Here is a 22,411-nt window from a genome sequence, read left to right as displayed (position 1 = left end):
CCCATAGGCGACGTTGTTGCTGGTGAGGACCTGCCTTCCAACAGGCCTACAAGCCCTCAGTCCAGCCTCTCTCAGCCTATTGCGGACATTCTGAGCACTGATGGAGGGATTGTGCGTTCCTGGTGTACCTCAGGTGTGATGTTCGGATGTACCAATCCTGTGCAGGTGTTGTTACATGTAGTCTGCCACTGCGAGGACGATCAGCTGTCTCCCTGTAGTGCTGTATTAGGCCTCTCACAGTACGGACATTGCAATGTTTTGCCCTGGCCACATCTGCTTATTAATTGTTTATGGTTCTTGAACAAGCATGGGAAACAGTGTTTGAACCCTTTACAATAAAGATCTGTGAAGTTATTTGGGTTTTTACAAATTAAAGAATGAAAATAATAGTTGCAACTTGTTCTATCATAGGTAAAGAATCCAAGCAGTACATCTCTCCACAATAGTGTAAAATCTTCATAAATGTGTTCAATTATAAATCTACTGATGTCTTGCCACAGTTTCCTTACATGAATAGAATGCCAAAAAAGATGCAACACCGTTTATGTGGTCATTACAAAAGCTACAATTTGAGTTAGCTTTTCTTAAACTTCAACAACATCCAACCATTTTTCCAACAGATATTATCAATAAAACCGTTCCAGGATGTTGTATAGATACAACATCCTGCTGAAACAAGGTTCGTATCGCTCTGTTGTTGAATGGACCAAAAGAGAAACAAATCTTTCATACTGATGAGTGAACAGGGAAGGTAGGTTCTGAGGGTCAGGTCTTTTTTATAAACCTTTATTTAACTAGGCAAGTCAGTTAATTAAGAACAAATTCTTATTTTCAATGACGGCCTAGTGGGTTAACTGCCTGTTCAGGGGCAGAACGACAGATTTGTACCTTGTCAGCTCAGGGGTTTGAACTTAAAACCTTCTGGTTACACATCCAAAACTCCAACCACTAGGCTACCCTGGCGTCTTGACACGTTCCTGAATAATAAATCAACACCTGAGAGAATGGCATCTAAAACAATTGCAACATATTTAGGTGTTTACAGGGATCTTGTAAAGTGATAAGAATTCCTTAACTAAGTTTTTTTTTTACTCTGCATTTACAAGTTGGCTCACCAACAGGATATTATTTCGGAACCAGTATTTTAAAAACGTATTTTTATACCATATATCCCGATTATTCCACATATATCTGTGTGGAGAAATTATGCTTAGAAATTAAGGACCATGACAAGAAAACCTGCCTGATGGAAAGCAGTTTCACTGGAACTTCAATATTATAATTGCAAACCAACATGAAATTAAGGCCACCAAAAGTAGAGAAGACATGATGAGGAATACAATTCCACATAGAAGTGAGTCTTCTTGGGAATTGTTTTATCCAATTGATCTTTAAAGTATTATTTAAGGTGGTAAAGTCCAGAAAATTCAGCCCACCATACTCATAAGTGTTCACTACAACAGTTTTCCTACGATTGGGAACTAATTTCACGCTGGGAAGATTTTAACATGACACCGGCCACTAGTGGAGGTATATTTGGAAGTGAGTGGAAATGCCAAGCGGTTGCACATTTATACATTCGGTGAAATATCTATCATTGTTCTATCTGTTCTTACCATCTCGAGCGTACAGCTGGAACTTATTTTTGTTGCTACGTCTTGAGGGCAAAGGTTGCACATGAAGATTCCTCCGCCTATTACGCGCTTGTTTGTTTTTGTATAAAAAGGCAACTTTCAAAAAGCCTGGTAAGTAATGTACGATGATTGCTTGTGTTTACAAAATAATGTAATTATACATTTGTAAATTCGGAAAGAAGTTTCAGTTGTCAAGAACATGAAACAAGATCAGTAACAGATTGGTTGATATAACTCTTCGCAGGAAAAGTAGCTAACGTTAACTAGCTAAATTAATCTGTTTCTTTCTGACGCTTCAATTTGATTCGAATTTCTTCAGACCCTGGTGACAGTGGAGGTGGCTGCTAGTTAACCAAATAAGCAAGTTAACCACAGTAAATGTAAACTGTGCCGTAATCTAACACGTTCTGATTGTTGTTTTTGTATTTCATAACGATTGCTAGTCAGTTTAAAACATACTCTGGTTAGCTAACTATCGCAAAAGCATGCTCGAGCGGCAGAGTCGATATTTGCGTTTATAAACCCAGGGTCGTTACACTACTCCCTCCTTTCAAATAGCACGTCCTCGCGCTAGCTAGCTCTTACAGGAACGCGCTCACCGGCCAAGCACATGCACTGTTGTGGATGCAAGGTCCGATCACTTCTGACACCAACGTAATAAAACAGCAGGGAGCAGGTCTCGAACCCTCGACCTTCTAGCCCGAAGTTCAGTGCGCTAACGGTAACTAGCAGCAGCCAGCCAGAGAGTCAGCCAGTTATCCATGACTAATAGATCATTGACTTGCTACAATGGCATTTATCAACCACATAAGCGTTTAAATGGTTGGGATCATTTCATTTTACAGTACATTACAATGTATTTTTTCAAAATTATAATTCACTGCGTGTTATGACAAGCCATAGAAATTGAAATGACGTGCTTAGCCCTAGCTATTGGTGAAACTCTGTTGGATTTGCTCAATCTTTCCCCACTGTCTACAGGCAATACGTGATTACCACCGCGACAGGAGCTGTAAGACATGGCGTGTTTGGTTGCGGTTTGCAGGGACGGGGAAGAGGACTTCCCTTTCCTCGCAAGACAGATTCCCCTGTACATCGATGACACTCTCACAGTAAGAACGTGCAGTGTTTCCGTCTCCCATATGGTCCTCAAGTTGTTTGAAGGCTTTTACGATCAGCCACTTCTGAACATAGCTAGCTACCTATGTCGACAATGAAACACGGTTGCGAGCGAGAGACCGAGAGTACTAGTTAGGCCTCTCCAACAACTAGCGCCAGCAAGCTAACGTTAGCCAGCCGGATCCATCAACCGGCTTTCTAGCTAGCTAGGTATGTTCTAGCTGTCACTTATTGCCAATGACACCTTGATGTAGGTGAAGCAATGCATTTTTCCATTACATTTCTGAGCTGTTAGGCTAGCCTAATTGACAAGTTAACTAACCGGCAAGCTAATGATGACCGCAAACTGGATGCGGTTGCTGGGTGGCTAGCCTAAATGGTTAGAATTTGAGCAGTGGTAGCATATTAGATACTGGGCTTGGACCTAGGTTGGCGATGCAGACACTGTATGGACAAGTTTATGTTGGAACAGCTTTACTTCCTCTACTTCACATAGTGTAGAATATCCCAGTTGTTGTGGAATACTTGTGCTGATGACACTTTCAATATATGTCCTCTTGTTATTACAGATGGTGATGGAGTTTACTGACGATGCCATGAACCTTGACAGTCACCAGATCAACAGCTCTGAGATGAAGCAGTTTGTTGAGGTGAGTGAGTACTGTCAACATCCTAGTCATGAGGAAGGAAGATTTGTGTGTATTAGGGACGTTACCCATGAACCTTTAGTCGGTTAGCCACTGAAAACACATTTGACCGGTCATTCTTAATTTAATTTATCTCGAGTGGCGCAGCGGTCTAAGGCACTGCATCTCAGTGCTAGAGGTGACACTACAGGCCCTGGTTCGATTCCAGGCTTTATCACAACCGGCCATGATTGGGAGTGCCATAGGGCTGCTCACAATTGGCCTAGCGTCGTCCGAGTTAGTGTTTAGCCGGGGTAGGCCGTCATTGTAAATAATTTTTTTTTTTCTTAACTGACTTCCGTAGTTAAATAAAGGTTATAAATATATAATAATTAGCATAGTTAGGTGGAATTAAATTGCAGTGTGTTTTTGTTAGTCGACATGCATCTTATTAACCAAAATGTACATTTTTTAACATTTTTAACCACTAATTGACAGATGTCAGTTAAATTATTTGAATTCCATTTTGTTCGTTTTTTCTTCTTCTGTGTACTCAATGCGCTCATTGATACAGTTTCTATAGGGATAAATCAGGTCCAGCCTGAACTGTGTGATGTACTAAGGAGTTTCCAAAAGGCCAATATTCTACATGGTTTAGTGCTTAAAACGTGGTTATTAACTAGAATGACCATAATCCATTGCGCATCTACTTATCGGGTCTGTTTCTTTTAAGCCTGCTACGGAAGAGGCAGAAGAATGCGTGATTGTGAGGGTATCTCAAAAGCAGTTTTTGCTTGTATCTCTATCTGAAAATACACAATCTAAGTGATTGATAGTCGGAAGTTGACCATGAACATTTACCGTGTGTGTGTGTGTAACCGATGTGAAATGGCTAGCTAGTTAGCGGGGTGCACGCTAATAGCGTTTCAATCAGTGACGTCACTCACTGAGATCTGAAGTAGTTGTTCCCCTTGCTCTGCAAGGGCCACTGCGTATGTGGCGTGATTGGTAACGATGCTTCGTGGGTGACTGTTGTTGGTGTGTGCAGAGTGTCTCTGGTTCGAGTCCAGGTAGGGAGGAGAGGGATGGAAGCAAAACTGTTACACCTAACCTAATTCGGGCATCCACCCATGGTGCTCAGAATGACATCACATTTCGAATATTCATATTAATAGAACATTCAAGTTGAGGAGGTGTGGTGTGCGGTCCTTAACCATTTTTTATGTGCACTTTGAACATGTTCACATTTGACTTTTCCTCAGCCAGCAAGATGAGTAACGAACAGCAAAATCACTAGCCTATGTCAATCTGCTATAGTAAATGTTTAGGCTACCTATTCTATTGGTCAGCTTGTTTAAAGAAATAGCCTATTCCAAACATACTCCGGGACAGTTGTGGGACGATCGATTCCAAATTCATACAACCAGTAGGCCTAGTCTACGTAAAACATGTTTAAAAGCAAGGAGTCTGATGCAACGTTTATCTTAAAATGTTGAACTATAATTTATTTACATTATAAGCGCACAAGGCAGTAGTCTACGTGCAAGTGTTCGTTCCATACTGCAGTTAGTTAAAAACACCATTGTCAAAAGGGCACTGCATATGTGAGCGGTTTCATGTGACATATGACAATATCAGTTAGAAATTTAGAAAGAGGAGATCTAATAGGCTACTTTGACACAAAGTAAGACATGCCTAATAATGTGTATTAAAACGTTCATGTTTAAAACAAAGTATGTTTTCAAAGTGATTACTGCCTCCAGCTCATTGCAAAGTGGTGTGTGATGCGCTGATGAAGCCTGCCTTCATTTGCTGTTTGATGCTGCGTTCAAGACAGCTGGGAACTCGGAAATCATCGACTTCAGTGCAGAACTGGGACAAAAACGAGCTCCAACTGGGAAAAAATAATTTTGAACTGTCATCCAACACGGAATTCCAACTCAGGAATTTAGGCCTCTTTCTAGAGCTCATATTTTCCGATCGGATGATCTCTGACGTCATGATTAGACCTCGTGTTTCTCCTGAGTTCCCAGTTGTCTTGAAAGTGCCACAAGATGCTGCTCTAACAGCAGCTCTTGCGATCTCTTAACACATTTCCCACACAAAGGCTCTGTATCTGTATGCTGTACGCGTGTGATAAATAAGATGCATAAGGAATATACTCCAGTACTGCTTGCCGTGCGGTAGCGAAGAAAACAGTCTCTAACTTGGGTGATTGGAGTTTCTGACAATTTTATGGGCTTTCCTCTGACACCGCCTATTATATAGGTCCTGGATGGTAGGAGGCTTGGCCCCAGTGACGTACTGGGCCGTTCGCACTACCCTCTGTAGCGCCTTACTCTCAGATGCTGAGCAGTTGCCATACCAGGTGGTGATGCAACCGGTCAGGATGCTCTCGATGGTGCAGTTGTAGAACTTTATGAGGATCTGGGAACCTATGCTAAATCTTTTCAGTCTCCTGAGGGGGAAATGGTTTTGTGGTACCCTCTTCACAACTGTCTTGGTGTGTTTGGACCATGATAGTTCGTTGGTGATGTGGACACCAAGAACTTAACTCTCGACCTGCTCCACTACAGCCCTGTTGATGTTATTGGGGGCTGTTCGGCCCGCCTTATCCTGTAGTCCACGATCAGCTCCTTTGTCTTGCTCACATTGAGGGAGAGGTTGTTGTCCTGGCATCACACTGCCAGTTCTCTGACCTCCTCCCTAAAGGCCGTCTCATCGTTGTCGGTGATCAGGCCTACCACTGTTATGTCGTCAGCAAACTTAATGATGGTGTTGGAGTCGTGTTTGGCCACGCAGTTGTGGGTGAACAGGGAATACAGGCAGTCGTGGGTGAACGGGGAATACAGGCAGGGACTAAGGATCAGTGTGGCAGACGTGTTGTTGCCTACTCTTGCCACCTGGGGTCGGCCCGTCAGGTAGTCCAGGATCCAGTTGCAGAGGGGGGTGTTTAGTCCCAGAGGTCTTAGCTTAGTGATGAGCTTCGTGGGCACTATGGTGTTGAACACTGAGCTGTAGTCAATGAACAGCATTCTCACATAGGTGTTCCTTTTGTCCAGGTGAGAAAGGGCAGTGTAGAGTGATATTGAGATTGCATCTTCTGTGGATCTATTGGGGCGGTATGCAAATTGGAGTGGGTCTAGGGTGTCCAGGAGGATGCTGTTGATGTGAGCCATGACCAGCCTTTCAAAGCACTTCATGGCTACCAACGTGAGCGCCACGGGCGGTAATCATTTAAGCAGGTATCCTTCGCTTCCTTGGAAACAGGAACTATGGTGGTCTGCTTGAAACATGTAGGTATTACAGACTCGGCCAGGGAGAGGTTGAAAATGTCAGTGAAGACACTTGCCAGTTGGTCCGCGCGTGCTTTGAGTACACGTCCTGGTAATCCATCTGGCCCACCGGCTGGCCCACCTGTTTAAAAGGTTTGTTCACATCAGCTACCAAGAGCGTTATCACAGTCATCCAGAACAGCTGGTGCTCTCATGCATGCTTCAGTGTTGCTTGCCTCAAAGTGAGCATAAAAGGCATTTAGCTCGTTAGGTAGGCTCGTGTCACTGGGCAGCTCGCGTATGGGTTTCCCTTCGTATTCCATAATAGTTTTCAAGCACTGCCACATCTGACGAGTGTCAGAGCCGGTGTAGTAGGAGTCAATCTTAACTTCTTGCGTCGAGCAATCCTGTATCCGGGAGCGTAATCATAGCCTCAAGCTCATTAGCATAACGCAACGTTAACTATTCATGAAAATCACAAATGAAATGAAATAAATATATTGGCTCACAAGCTTAGCCTTTTGTTAACAACACTGTCATCTCAGATTTTCAAAATATGCTTTTCAACCATAGCTACACAAGCATTTGTGTAAGAGTATTGATAGCTAGCATAGCATTAAGCCTAGCATTCAGCAGGCAACATTTTCACAAAAACAAGAAAAGCATTCAAATAAAATCATTTTCCTTTGAAGAACTTCAGATGTTTTCAATGAGGAGACTCTCAGTTAGATAGCAAATGTTCAGTTTTTCCAAAAATATTATTTGTGTAGGAGAAATCGCTCCGTTTTGTTCATCACGTTTGGCTAAGAAAAAAAAAAAAAAATTCAGTCATTACAACGCCAAACTTTTTTCCAAATTAACTCCATAATATCGACAAACATGGCAAACGTTGTTTAGAATCAATCCTCAAGGTGTTTTTCACATATCTATTCGATAAGTCATTCGTGGCAGTTGGGTTTCTCCACTGAAGCAAATGGAAAAATGCATTCAGCTGGAGATTACGCAATAATTGCAACGGAGGACACCAAGCGAGCACCTGGTAAATGTAGTCTCTTATGGTCAATCTTCCAATGATATGCCTACAAATACGTCACAATGCTGCAGAAACCTTGGGGAAACGACAAAGTGTAGGCTCATTCCTTGCGCATTCACAGCCATATAAGGAGACATTGGAACACAGCGCCTTCAAAATCTGGGGCATTTCCTGTTTGAAATTTCATCTTGGTTTCGCCCTTTAGCATCAGTTCTGTGGCACTCACAGATAATATCTTTGCAGTTTTGGAAACGTCAGAGTTTTCTTTCCAAAGCTGTCAATTATATGCATAGTCGCATCTTTTCGTGACAAAATATCTTGTTTAAAACGGGAACGTTTTTTATATCCAAAAATTAAAAGAGCGCCCCCTATATCGAAGAAGTTAATCCTGTATTGACGCTTTGCTTGTTTGATGGTTCATCTGAGGGCATAGCGGGATTTCTTATAATCGTCCGGGTTAGTCTCCCGCTCCTTGAAAGCGGCAGCTCTAGCCTTTAGCTCGATGCGGATGTTGCCTGTAATCCATGGCTTCTGGTTGGGATATGTACGTACAGTCACTGTGGGGACGACGTCATCGATGCACTTACTGATGAAGCCAACGACTGAGGTGGTGTATTCCATCAGTGTCATTGGATGAATCCCGGAACATATTCCAGTCTGTGCTAACAAAACAGTCCTGTAGAGTAGCATCCATGTCATCTGACAACTTCCATATTGAGTGAGACACGGGTACTTCCTGCTTTAGTTTTTGCTTGTAAGCAGGAATCAGGAGGATAGAATAATGGTCAGATTTGCCAAATGAAGGGTGGGGAGAGCTTTGTATGCATCTCTGTGTATGGTGTAAAGGTGGTTTAGGATTATTTTCCCCCTGGTTGCACATGTGACATGCTGGTGTAAATTTGGTAAAACAGATTTAAGTTTTCCTGCATTAAAGTCCCCTGCCACTAGGGAGTGCCGTTTCTTCTTCGCATTTTCTTCTTTGCTTATGGCCTTAGAGTTGTTTGAGAGCGGTCTTAGTGCCAGCTTCTTTTTGTGGTGGTAAATAGACGGCTACGAATAATACAGATGAGAACTCTCTTGGTAGATAATGTGGTCTACAGCTTATCATAAGGTACTCCACCTCAGGCGAGCAATACCTCGAGACTTCTTTAATATTAGACATCGCGCACCAGTTGTTATTTATAGACACATACCCCCCCCACCCCTTGTCTTACCAGAGGTAGTGTCTTTGTTCTGCCGGTGCATGGAAAATCCGGCTAGCTCTGTATTTTCGTTCAGCCACGTCTCGGGGAAACATAAGATGTAACCTTTTTAAATGTCCCGTTGGTAGGTTAATCTTAATTGTATGTCATCAATTTTATTTTCCAATGATTGCACGTTAGCGAGAAGAATGAAAGGTATGGGGAGTTTACTCATTCGCCTCCGGATTCCTGATCTGCGTCCTCTTTTCTGCAGCCTGTTCTTAACGCAAAAGGCACGGATCTGGGCCCGTTCGAGTGAAAGCAGGATATCCTTCTCGTCTGACTTGTTACAGGAAAACGTTTGTTCCAGTCCGCGATGAGTAATCGCTTTCCTGATGCCCAGAAGTTATTTTCGGCAACATTATGTACACAATAAGTTTTATTTTATTTTTTATTACACAAAACGCAAAAAAAAATAGCACAATTGGTTGGGAGACTGTAAAACGCCATCTTGTCATATCACCTACCTTGGAGTGAAGGATCAACTTTTTGGAAAAACATTGAAACCTTTTTACCCCTTTTTCTTCCAAATTTCGTGATATGTAGTTGGTAGTTAGTCTTGTCCCATGGCTGCAACTCCCGTAAAGACTCGAGAGGCGAAGGTCGAAAGCCATGCGTCCTCCGAAACACGACCGTGCCACACCGCACTGCTTCTTGACACACTACTCCCTTAACCTCTAGCGACGAGCAATCCCGTATCCAGGAGCGTAATCATAGCCTCAAGTGCATTATCATAACACAACGTTTCCTATTCATGAAAATCGCAAATTAAATGAAATAAATATATTCAAACACAAGCTTAGCCTTTTGTTAACAACACTGTCATCTCAGATTTTCAAAATATGCGTTACAGCCAATGCTAGACAAGCATTTGTGTAAGTTTAGCATGGCATAATGCTATGCTAGGCTGTGCTGGCAGCAGGCAACATTTTCACAAAAATAAGAAAAGCAACCAAATTAAATAATTTACCTTTGAAGAACTTCAGATGCTTTCACTCAGGAGACTCCCAGTTTGATAGCAAATGTTCCTTTTTTCCAAAAATAATATTTTTGTAGGCGAAAAACGTCACGTTTGTTCATCCTGCTTGGCTGAGAAATCGACAGAAAAATACTTCAACTATATGCATTAGCATAACGCAACTTTTTCTATTCATGAAAATCGCAAATGAAATGATATATATATTGAAACACAAGCGCTTAGCCTTTTGTTAACAACAATGTCATCTCAGATTTTCAAAATATGCTTTTCAACCAAAGCTACACAAGCATTTGTGTAAGAGTATTGATAGCATTAAGCCTAGCATTCAGCAGGCAACATTTTCACAAAAACAAGAAAATCATTCAAATAAAATCATTTACCTTTGAAGAACTTCGGATGATTTCAATGACGAGACTCTCAGTTAGATAGCAAATGTTCATTTTTTCCAAAAAGATTATTTGTGTTGGCGAAATAGCTCCGTTTTGTTCATCACGTTTGGCTAAGAAAAAGACTGGAAAATGCAGTCACTACAACGCCAAACTTTTTTCCAAATTAGCTCCATAATATCGACAGAAACATGGCAAACGTTGTTTAGAATAAATCCTCAAGGTGTTTTTCACATATCTATTCGATAATATATATATATATATATATATATATGATATCAGTCGTGACAGTTGGTTTCTCATCAGAAGCGAACGGAAAAGTACTGCAACTGGAGATTACGCAATAATTGCAACGGAGGACACCAAGCGACCACCTGGTAGATGTAGTCTCTTATGGTCAATCTTCCAATGATATGCCTACAAATACGTCACAATGCTGTCGACACCTTGGGGAAGCGACAGAAAGCCTAAGCTCATTCGTGGCCCATTCTCAGCCATATAAGGAGTCATTGGTATGAGGCGGTTTCAAAAAATGCGGCACTTCCTGATTGGATTTTTATCTGGGTTTCGCCTGTAACATCAGTTCTGTGGCACTCACAGACAATATCTTTGCAGTTTTGGAAACGTCAGTGTTTTCTTTCCAAAGCTGTCAATTATATGCATAGTCGAGCATCTTTTCGTGACAAAATATCTTGTTTAAAACAGGAACGTTTTTCATCCAAAAATTTAAATAGCGCCCTCTATATCCAAGAAGTTAACCTGGAAGCCAGCCGCACCAATATGTCGGAGGAAACACCGTACAACTGGCGACCGTGTCAGCGTGCATGCGCCCAACCCACCACGGGAGTCGCTAGATCGTGATGGGACAAGGATATCCCGGCCGGCCAAACCCTCCCCTAACCCAGACAACGCTGGGCCAATTGTGCGTCACCTCATGGGTCTCCCGGTGGCGGCCCAGGATCGAACCCAGTTCTAGAGTGGCGCCTCAAGGACTGCAGTGCCTTAGACCCCTGAGCCACTCAGGAGGCCCATTTTTTAAACTATAACTGTAAATGTAATTGTTTAACCTAGATGTTTTATTTTGAGGCATTTCTTAGCATGTTCCAACCATAGCAATGTTAAGGAGATTCTTTTATGAACCCTTCCTCATATGCCATTTAAAACCAATATTTCACTCATGTTCTCAACTTTCTTTCATTGTCCAGCAGCCAAAGACACAATCCTAATTATTATATTAGTGGCAATGTGTAACTTTTTGGGCGACCTGACCAAATTCGCATAGAAATGCTAGTTATTGATCTATAAGCGGTAGATCTGTTCTATGCGCACTACTTCTATGTTTCCCGTTCTTAAGTCATTTTGCGTCTTTCCACTGTCGGTTTTGTACACCAGCATCAAACAGCTGAAAATAATGTTTTTGGTTATTGAAAATATATTTTGGGGGTTTAGACGTCACAAGGATGCTCTACACCAGGGGTTCCCAAACGTTTTCACTCAGGGGGCCCCACTTCCAGCATTGGGGAAAATCCCGTGCTCTGAGGGAGAAGGGAATTATAATAACAATTATTTAAAATATTATATTCAGCCCAACAGCACAACATCCACTTTGGCATGGATTTGTTTTAGGTGTCGTGTTTTAGGTGTCGACGGTGGTCGATGCTGACGGGAAATGTGAGGCCTGCTCCAGGACCAGGGCTGCCTACTGCTGATCTATTGGCTGATTTGCTTCTGACAAATTTAAGGACCTTCCCGAAATCAGAAATAACTTCCTCTGTTAGACAGAGGAGCCACTAATATATTTACTATCACTCACTCACTCTGCATGTTCTCTGCTCATGGTTGTTCTGTGAGTAACCATAGCAACGGCTCCGCTTGGGTTGCTCTGCTCAATGTGGAGACATGAGAGTAGTTAGCTACTTTTCATCACTCTAAACTCAAGGAACATTATTTTCTGTGAAATATCTCTCGTTATACTTAACGAGTTTGAAGCACTTCTGACACCATGTTAGGATCTTAGTCAGATATGACTGTATTGTGTAGCAGTGCAAGAGCAAATGGCTCCGCTTCAAAATGTATAATGTCGAGGCCCAGTGACGAGAACCATGTAGCTATGACGCGTTCCTACACGGTTTCCTGATTTCAGATTGAACACTTAAAGAAGTTGTTATTTTACCCACTGATAGAACATAGGCTTTCACTGAGTTGACAGGAGTTTCATGATTCGTATTTCTGGGTTGGATTATAACCGCTTAAACGTTTGGCATGTTAATGAGGGTCGGTTATTCAGCAGCAAAATTGACCCAAATTTGCATCCCTAGTGTGTGCCTTTTCAAACATGGCTTGATGATATTGACCTTAAGACTGGTTGTCATACTTTCCTCAAGGATCATGCCTTTATTTCTTCAACATTGCGCTACACACTGTACTAAGTCAAGGTGTGTGTGTCTCTACCTGCCTCCTCTCCCCTCAGCATCACAGCATGCTGAAGCAGCAGGACCTGAACAACGCCATGATTGTGTCGTCCAGGGAGATGTTCAGTGCCCTGTCCCAGCTGGTGCCTTGTGTGGGCTGCAGGCGGAGTGTGGAGCGCCTCTTCTCCCAGCTGGTGGAGTCTGGGAACCCGGCTCTGGAGCCCCTCACTGTGAAGCCCATCGGCGTGCTCTCTGTCACCAAGGCCTGCGTGGTCAACGCAAAGAAGCTCTACACCCTCTTCTACGTCCACGGGTGGGTGAGACCTGTAGTCTTATCTCTCTATTCATACTTTATTGGCATGTCAGACTGAATCTTGTGTATCTTAACGTTTTATTAATACTTTATTGACCTGTCATAAGACTGACTCATACTATTGCTGTGGTCCATCTTTTATCTGTACTTTATTGGCCAATTTGCCTTAGAACGAATCGGTAAACTGTCCCCTTGATGGACAGCAAAAATATGACTTCCCATTTCTCGAGTCCCAGTAAGAATCATCTGTATTTGTGTGTTGGAATGTTTTTTTGTTTAACTTCTATAATAAGTACTGATCAAATCTGACCACTTATGTTTTTATGGTAAGCTATTAGTTAGCAGAATTTTTAGTTTGATACCAGGTTTAGCATCACGATACTTTATACCATCACGAAACTACGTACCAGAATGATACCAAGGGGAAAAAATAAGGCGTATTAACCAAAGTTACAGAATGACACTTGATCCAGACAGATCTTTTGAGTTCAATATCATTACATTTGATTTTTTATTTAAATGTTGAATGTATGCACTCGTGATTCAATTATAACATCATAGAATCAATTTGACTTTGGTAAAAAGAAAACGCTCTAACTACATAGGCCTTGGCTACATCTTGATTTACCCAGTTTATCAGACTAGAGATTTGCAGTGCATTTGGAAAGTGTTCAGATACCTTCACTTCTTCCACATTTTATTAGTTACAACCTTATTCTAAAATGGCTTATATATATTTTTGACAAAGCGAAAACCGGTTTTTAGAAATCTATGCTAATGAATTACAAATAAAAGACAAACCCTATTTACATAAGTATTCAGACCCTTTGCTATGAGGACCTCAGACTGGGGTGAAGGTTCACATTCGAACAGGACAACGACCCTATACACACAGCCAAGACAACGTAGTAGTGGCTTCAGGACAAGTCTCTGAATGTCTTTGAGTGGCCCAGCCAGAGCCTGGACCTGAACCCGATCGAACATCTCTGGAGAGACCTGAAAATAGCTGTGCAGCGATGCTCCCCATCCAACCTGACAGAGCTTGAGAGGATCTGCAGAGAAGAATGGGGAAACTCTCCAATTACAGGTATGACAAGCTTGTTGTGTCATACCCAAGAATACTCAATGCTGTAATCGTTGCCAAATGTACTTCAACAAATTACTGAGTAAAGGGTCTGAATACTAAAGTAAATGTGATAACGTTATTTTTGATAAATTAGCTAAATATTTATAGAAATTATTTGCTTTGTCATTTTGAGGTATTGTGAAAAGATTGATGGACAAAAACAAGTTAATCAATTTTAGAATATGGCTGATTTCAAGGGGCTACAGATGAAAACCGTCTGTTTCCCTTTCATTTGGGATTTATTTTTTGTGTTCTGGTCACCATTTGCATGTAAGACGCAATCTCTTCTTTGATAAGTGTTTGCTGTCTCTTAAGAACCATGACGTCATTCACACACACACACACAGTTTGAGGTATGATTGGGGAGACTTGAGGTGTTTTGCATTATTCAAGTGTTAACTTTGCAGCATAAATTGTGATACAGCCCAGACTCCTAGTGAGTGCAATGGTTCCTCAGGACAGGCTATGGCTAGTAATGAGTAAATGGAGCAGGCACGGTGCTCTCGCGCTATAAGGGGACATAGGCTGCGCTGACAGACAGACTCTCGATCAGTAGCCGATACATTTTGAGTACCGAACCATTTATCAGATTCTGGTATTGAAAGAAAGTACAGAAGTTTCAGTATACTGTGCAACACTGTGTTAGCAGTTGATGTTACTCTTCAATAACACAGACCCCAAAGCAAATCGGGGAGAATAGGTTTAATCAAAGAGGACAAATCATCGATTTTTCCCGTGTGCTTTCATTTTCAAAATTGTAACTGTTACCGGTAACTGGAGAGCATTCAGTAGAGCCATCACCTGTGGTCCATTCTTTGCAGGAGCTCCCAGTGATGTCATGATTTCTTTTAAATATGGAAAACACCAGAAGCATACCTTGAGTCTGTGTAGATATCAGTTTTCCTTCAGCCTGTTTGCATGCTTCTGTCAAAGCCTCCAATTCCACCACCTGTGCTGCTGTTCCTGCAGGTAACGTGCCTGTCACTATCACATTGCCCATTGTAGTAACTGCCCAGCCTGCCTTCCTCACACCCCCCTCCACAATGCTTGAACCATCTGTGTGTAAGATAAACGCAGGCTTTTCCCATGGATGACTCTTAAACCCATCAGAGAGCTGATCCAAAGCCTTGCAACAGTCGTGTTCAAGTAATGTATCTGGAGGAAGCATCAGAGTAGCTGGATTACATGTTGTGCCACGTTGTATCATGTGCAGAGCCTCCAACACCGTCAACCATTTGTTCCAATGAGAACTTGTGACCTGTGCAGCTCGATTCATTGTCAAGAGTTTGAACCACTGGTCTGCAGAATCTACATTCACTACTGTAGTAGCATCCATAGTTTTCTTGCTCATTTGGATATTGTTTTGTGCAATGCGGGCCAACACCTGTCAACCACACTGCTTCCATATCCAAAGTTCCACACATGTTTATTTGTAGTCCAAATAGGACGGTTCTGAACTGTAGAGCCCTGCCCCGTCACCTTCCCTTCAGAAATGTTCAGTGTAGGGTCAAATTGCATAATAACATCAAGGACTAAAATAGGTTGTTCAAATGAGCCTATCCACACCCCTGCATCAATCTTCATTGGACCAATATGAATTGATAATGGTTTTCTGTTTCATATCTGGACATATAAACTCAGCAAAAAGAAAGCCATGTCCTCTCACTGTCAACTGTGTTTATTTTCTGCAGACTTAACGTGTAAATATTTGTATGAACATAAGATTTGACAACTGAGACATAAACTGAACATGTTCCACAGACATGTGACTAACAATAAATGGAATAATGTGTCCCTGAACAAAGAGGCTGAGTCCGATGATGCTGTGATACACTGCCCCAGACCATGACGGACCCTCCACCTCCAAATCGATCCCGCTCCAGAGTACAGGCCTCGGTGTAACGCTCATTCCTTCGACGATAAACGTGAATCCGACCATCACCCATTGTGAGAGAAAAAACGCAACTCGTCGGTGAAGAGCACTTTTTGCCAGTCCTGTCCGGTCCAGCGACGGTGGGTTTGTGCCCATAGGCGACGTTGTTGCTGGTGATGTCTGGTGAGGACCTGCCTTACAACAGGCCTATAAGCCCTCAGTCCAGCCTATTGCGGACAGTCTGAGCACTGATTGAGGGATTGTGTGTTCCTGGTGTAACTCCGGCAGCTGTTGTTGTCATCGTGTACCTGTCCCGCAGGTGTGATGTTCGGATGTACTGATCCTGTACAGGTGTTACACATGGTCTGCCACTGCGAGGACGATCAGCTGTCTGTCCTGTCTCCCTGTAGCTCTGTCTTAGGCGTCTCACAGTACGGACATTGCAATTTATTGCCCTGGCCACATCTGCAGTCCTCATGCCTCCTTGCAGCATGCCTAAGGCACGTTCACACAGATGAGCAGGGACCCTGGGCATCTATCTTTTGATGTTTTTCAGAGTCAGTAGAAAGGCCTCTTTAGTGTCCCAAGTTTTCATAACTCTGACCTTAATTGCCTACCGTCTGTAAGCTGTTAGTGTCTTAACGACCGTTCCACAGGTTCTATTAGTTTCCCTCCAAAGCGTCCAGCAAACTGTTGCTGAGCCGGAGAGAGCTTCTTAAATGTCTGCATCGGCATTGTGTCGTTGGGGCTGTTTTACTCCTGTTTCCCTGAGACGGACCCTGCTTTCCCTGGTCATTCCTCATAAGAACACGTTTTCTTTTCCGACCGTCTTGTTGCCAGTGACCAGAAACCTTGCAATAATGACACACCAGGTTTCTCTTCTGCTGAAAGAGTGTAGTTTTTGGTTTCACTCGGAACCTGACAGCCTGTCGACGATGTCGCCGTAGTTTTCTCTCCCAGTCCGTAGTTGTAAATCATCATGTGTGATTTCGCCAATCATCATGTTCGGATTGCATCAGCTGATTAGTGATTTGCCCCATTTTTTGAGGAATTGAGTGCTTCTTCTATGTCGGGTCACCCACTGTCTAACCACTTCTGCTCTAAACCTTTCTTCATATTCAACAAATGGTTCTTTTTGGTTTTTGAACATGTTTGGTTCTCTCTCCCCAGTTGGTGGTTGCATTGGTAAGACCCTTAAGGAAAACATGTATGGCTCTCCATCCATCGGCCACATCTTGCTCTTCACCACCCACAGCTCTATAAACCTTTTCTTCAAGTACTCCATGTTCACGGATGTTCAAAACAAAGGCTAGTAACTGTAACTCATCATAAGGATGTTGATTGTAGAGTTTCTTATAACGCTTCATATGGTCCCATGTCTTCATACCCACGTCTTGTGGATGTTTCAAAGTTTATGACCATTCATCCAACTGTTTTGGAGATGATTTATGTGATTACTGTCACTGGAGGTTTGTCTTTACTACCTTTTTGCAGCCTGTGTTCTGGTTGGCCCAAGACATTGTTCATAACCGCTGTCAGTATCTGTTGACTCAAAGCCAGGTAGTGCTGACCAGATGGTTGAAACCTTATCTGCCTTGCGCAACTCAGTGTGAGGATAGATGGAGGGAACAAAGGGTCCACATGTTGGGGCCAAGTCTGTTTTTACAACCCTTTCCTGTAGTTGTTGGATTTGTCCTTTAAAGGTTTTTATCTGTTCACTAAGAGCTCTCAAACTATCTTTATCTTTCTGCAATGTCCGATCACGGTTATCAAGACAGAATTTCTCATCCCTCTTCCTTACTTCTTTTAATACAGATAAAGACCATCTCGTTTTTGTCAACGAGTTAGACGTTCTCTGTATTTTTTCATCCAAGTTTTTTGTCCATCAGACAGATTTCATCTTTGTCAACAATGACAAATAAATATTCTATCTCTTGCCTACACTTCTCTGCTTTGAAATGGTTCTTCATATCACTAGACAGTGATTTTAAAATATTTATCATGCTCACATCCGGAGGAGCTGTTCAGCCCTTTTCCAGAGTGGTTTTCTCACTTAATGTAATGCCATTAACTTCAAAAGTTGTATAATATATCTATATTTGAAATGAAAAAACCTTGAGGACTCAAACCTCCTTTCTATAGAACACATATTGTCTCTGTAGGGCCTGCTTACCCATAAAATCTGTTATCTTCAAAAGCTTGTTCAAGGCTTACATTACCCACACGTGTAAAAATGAGCAACTCTTATGCAACAAGGTTTCACAAAATGGAATTGAACCCCTATAATAGAGAGATAACAAACTCGTAACGGAGCAAACAAAGGACTCGAACCTTATACATAACAGATGGGTATCATTCATTGCATGCACTGATTTTGGTTCTTTTTAAATGATATTGGTCTAGACTCACTCAACAATCTGTTAGCAGTCAATCAGGAGATTAAGATTTGAATCCCGTGGGTTGCACTCAGCCCTATTTCTTTTCCCTGGATCAACACAGTTGTTTTTCTTTTCTTGTTGGTCACGACACCAAGTGTTAGCAGTTGATGTTACTCTTCAATAACACAGACCCCAAAGCAAATTGGGGGGGAATTATAGGTTTATTCAAAGAAGACAAATCATAGACGTTATGCTGAGCGGAAGATGTTCATTCTCCCTTGTCCTCAGTGATTCTCTCCACAGAACAAAGGGACAGGATGTAGTTTTATAATCCAGCCCTAGTATGTGGTTGACCAATTTAGAATTCCTTCAATTAAAACTGGACCAATGGTCAAATAACAAGTATCCTATTTCAGGCTCAATGTACAGTGGGGAGAACAAGTATTTGATACACTGCCGATTTTGTAAGGTTTCCTACTTACAAAGCATGTAGAGGTCCATTTTTTAAATCATAGGTACACTTCAACTGTGAGAGATGGAATCTAAAACAAAAATCCAGAAAATCACAGTATGATTTTTAAGTAATTCATTTGCATTTTATTGCATGACATGCGTATTTGATACATCAGAAAAGCAGAACTTAATATTTGGTACAGAAACCTTTGTTTCCTGTAGTTCTTGACCAGGTTTGCACACACTGCAGCAGGGATTTTGGCCCACTCCTCCATACAGACCTTACCCAGATCCTTCAGGTTTTGGGGCTGTCGCTGGGCAATACGGACTTTCAGCTCCCTCCAAAGATTTTCTATTGGGTTCAGGTCTGGAGACTGGCTAGGCCACTCCAGGACCTTGAGATGCTTCTTACGGAGCCACTCCTTAGTTGACCTGGCTGTGTGTTTCGGGTCGTTGTCATGCTGGAAGACCCAGCCACGACCCCTCTTCAATGCTCTTACTGAGGGAAGGAGATGGTTGGCCAAGATCTCGCGATACATGGCCCCATCCATCCTCCCCTCAATACGGTGCAGTCTTCCTGTCCCCTTTGCAGAAAAGCATCCCCAAAGAATGATGTTTCCACCTCCATGCTTCACGGTTGGGCTGGTGTTCTTGGGGTTGTACTCATCCTCCTCTTTCCTCCAAACACGGCGAGTGGAGTTTAGACCAAAAAGCTCTATTTTTGTCTCATCAGACCACATGACCTTCTCCCATTCCTCCTCTGGATCATCCAGATGGTCATTGGCAAACTTCAGATGGGCCTGGACATGCGCTGGCTTGAGCAGGGGGACCTTGCGTGTGCTGCAGAATTTTAATCCATGACGGCATAGTGTGTTACTAATGGTTTTCTTTGAGACTGTGGTCCCAGCTCTCTTCAGGTCATTGACCAGGTCCTGCCGGGTAGTTCTGGGCTGATCCCTCACCTTCCTCATGATCATTGACGCCCCACGAGGTGAGATCTTGCATGGAGCCCCAGACCGAGGGTGATTGACCGTCATCTTGAACTTCTTCCATTTTCTAATCATTGCACCAACAGTTGTTGACTTCTCCCCAAGCTGCTTACCTATTGTCCTGTAGCCCATCCCAGCCTTGTGTAGGTCTAAAATTTTATCCCTGATGCCCTTACACAGCTCTCTGGTCTTGGCCATTGTGGAGAGGTTGGAGTCTGTTTGATTGAGTGTGTGGACAGGTGTCTTTTTATACAGGTAATGAGTTCAAACAGGTGCAGTTAATAATACAGGTAATGAGTGGAGAACAGGAGGGATTTTTAAAGAAAAACTAACAGGTCTGTGAGAGCCGGGATTCTTACTGGTTGGTAGGTGATCAAATACTTATGTCAAGCAATAAAATGCAAATGAATTACTTAAAAATCATACAATGTGATTTTCTTGAATTTTGTTTTAGTAGGAAAACCTGCAAAATGGGCAGTGTATCAAATACTTGTTCTCCCCACTGTATAGACAAATTCCTCCCATGTCTCTAACCCATTGATCATTAATCCCCTGTTACAGAAACCACTTTCCATTCATCATTAGTATTCTATTGACTTTTAGTCCTCTGCGTTGTGTAGTTATCTTCAAAATATTCTTACAACTACTACAGTATTAGTAAATGTGTCAGAAATAAATGTTGTTTTTTGGGGTTTTTTTGTAGGTCAAAGTTGAATGACATGATCGACGCCATTCCAAAAAGCAAAAAGAATAAACGCTGCCAGTTGCACTCCTTAGACACACACAAACCTAAGCCACTGGGGTGAGTCACATTAACTGTCCCTATTTATCATCTATCTAGAGTGCATTTGGAAAGTATTCAGACCCCTTCACTTTTTCCACATTTTGTTAGGTTACAGACTTATTCTAAAATGGATTAAATAAATACAAATCTTCATCAATCTACACACAATATTGATGCGAAAATATATATATATATATATATTATTTTTTTAAATTTATTAGAAAAAGAACCACTTATTTACATAAGTATTCAGACCCTTTGCTATCAGACTCGAAAATTAGCTCTTATGCATCCTGTTTCCATTGATCATCCTTGATGTTTCTGCAACTTGATTGGAGTCCACCTGTGGTAAACACAATTGATTGGACATGATTTGGAAAGGCACACACACCTGTCTATATAAGGTCCCACAGTTGACAGTGGATGTCAGAGCAAACACCAAGAAATGGGGTCGAAGGAATTGTCCGTAGAGCTCCGAGACAGGACTGTGTAGAGGCACAGATCTGGGGACGGGTAACAAAACATTTCTACAGCATTGAATGTCCCCAAGGACACAGTGGCCTTCATTCTTAAATGGAGGAAATATGGAACCACCAAGACTCTTCCTAGGAGTGTCTTCCGTCTAGCCACTCAACCATAAAGGCCTGATGGGAGGAACTTCCAGCACTCCAAAGTGACCACCAAGTTCTTGGTCACCTCCCTGACCAAGGCCCCTGGTTGCATAACAGCCTGCTTGGAGTTTGCCAAAAGGCACCTAAAGGACTCTGACCATGAGAAACAAGATTTGCTGGTCTGACGAAACCAAGATTGAACTCTTTGGCCTGTATGCCATGCGCCACATCAATAGGAAACCTGGTACCATCCCTACGGTGAAGCATGGTGGTGGCAGCATCATGATGTTTTTCAGCGGGAGGGACTGGGAACCTAGTCAGGATCGAGGCAAAGATTAACTGAGTCAATTACATAGAGATCCTTGATGAAAACCTGCTCCAGAGAGCTCAGACTGGCCGGACTTCAACCCAAGAAGACGAGTGGCTGTAATCGCTACCAAAGGTGCTTCAACAAAGTACTGAGTAAAGGGTCTGAATACTTGTGTAAATGTGATATTTCAGTTTTTATATACATTAGCAAAGAAACTGAAGGGGTCTGAATACTTTCCGAATGCACTGTAACTGCTGTATTGGACTTAATTGCAATATTGTTTATGACGATACAATTCTAGAGGAATAAGTTGTGAAGCCTGTTCTCTCATTTCTGGTAAATTTAAATGTAAGCTGTATGTCCACCTATTGATCAGATTAGGAAATGTGAAGCTTTAGTAAGAGTATTTTGTGATGTACAGTATTGAAGTGTCTTCGAGATGTCTCTATGAATCTTTAGAGGAGAAGGGAGCGTAGACAAAGGGCTAGGTTTAGAGAAAGACAAAGATGGAGGAGCCAAGAGAGACCGCAGATGTAACATCGCTTTTCACTTTGGCCCTTTTCAGTCCCCCAGCAGGTATGCAGCAAAGCAAACAGTTTGTTCGTTAAGAGTTTAAGTGACATTTCTGAATGCTAGCTAGTTAGCGCCAGTCTGAAGTAGTTATGGGTGGTTTGCTGCTCACAGGGGAAGCTGGATGGAGGTGTGGGAGCTCATGTCTCAGGAGTGCAGGGATGAGGTCGTTCTGATTGACGGTGCCTGCCTCCTGGAAACCCTGGAAACATACTTGCGCAAACACAGGTTAGTTAAGAGTAATGTTACTTATGTAATAACACCTTAATGTAACTTAGACTGAAAATATATTTTACTACT

General features: G+C 42.3%; 1 protein-coding gene across 7 annotated transcripts in view; it reads left to right on the top strand.

Annotated features, from left to right (window-relative positions):
- The first annotated feature begins 1,547 nt into the window (after positions 1–1,547).
- The window catches only part of LOC115105379 (gametogenetin-binding protein 2-like), a 45,535-nt gene continuing 24,671 nt past the window's right edge, over positions 1,548–22,411 (top strand). Inside the window, exons 1-6 of one of the 7 annotated variants that reach the window (XM_029627349.2) lie at positions 1,548–1,745; positions 2,616–2,746; positions 3,323–3,403; positions 12,764–13,017; positions 20,540–20,638; positions 22,226–22,339. In XM_029627349.2, the coding sequence (XP_029483209.1) occupies positions 2,654–2,746; positions 3,323–3,403; positions 12,764–13,017; positions 20,540–20,638; positions 22,226–22,339 (641 nt within the window). In that variant the 5' untranslated portion in view covers positions 1,548–1,745; positions 2,616–2,653. The other 6 variants (XM_065007267.1, XM_029627350.2, XM_029627351.2 and 3 more) reach the window with 6 other exon arrangements.

This window comes from Oncorhynchus nerka, linkage group LG22, assembly GCF_034236695.1.
Source record: "Oncorhynchus nerka isolate Pitt River linkage group LG22, Oner_Uvic_2.0, whole genome shotgun sequence".
Lineage (NCBI taxonomy): Eukaryota > Metazoa > Chordata > Actinopteri > Salmoniformes > Salmonidae > Oncorhynchus > Oncorhynchus nerka.
Note: the sequence above shows the minus strand (reverse complement) of the source record. Positions and strands in the feature narration are given on the sequence as shown.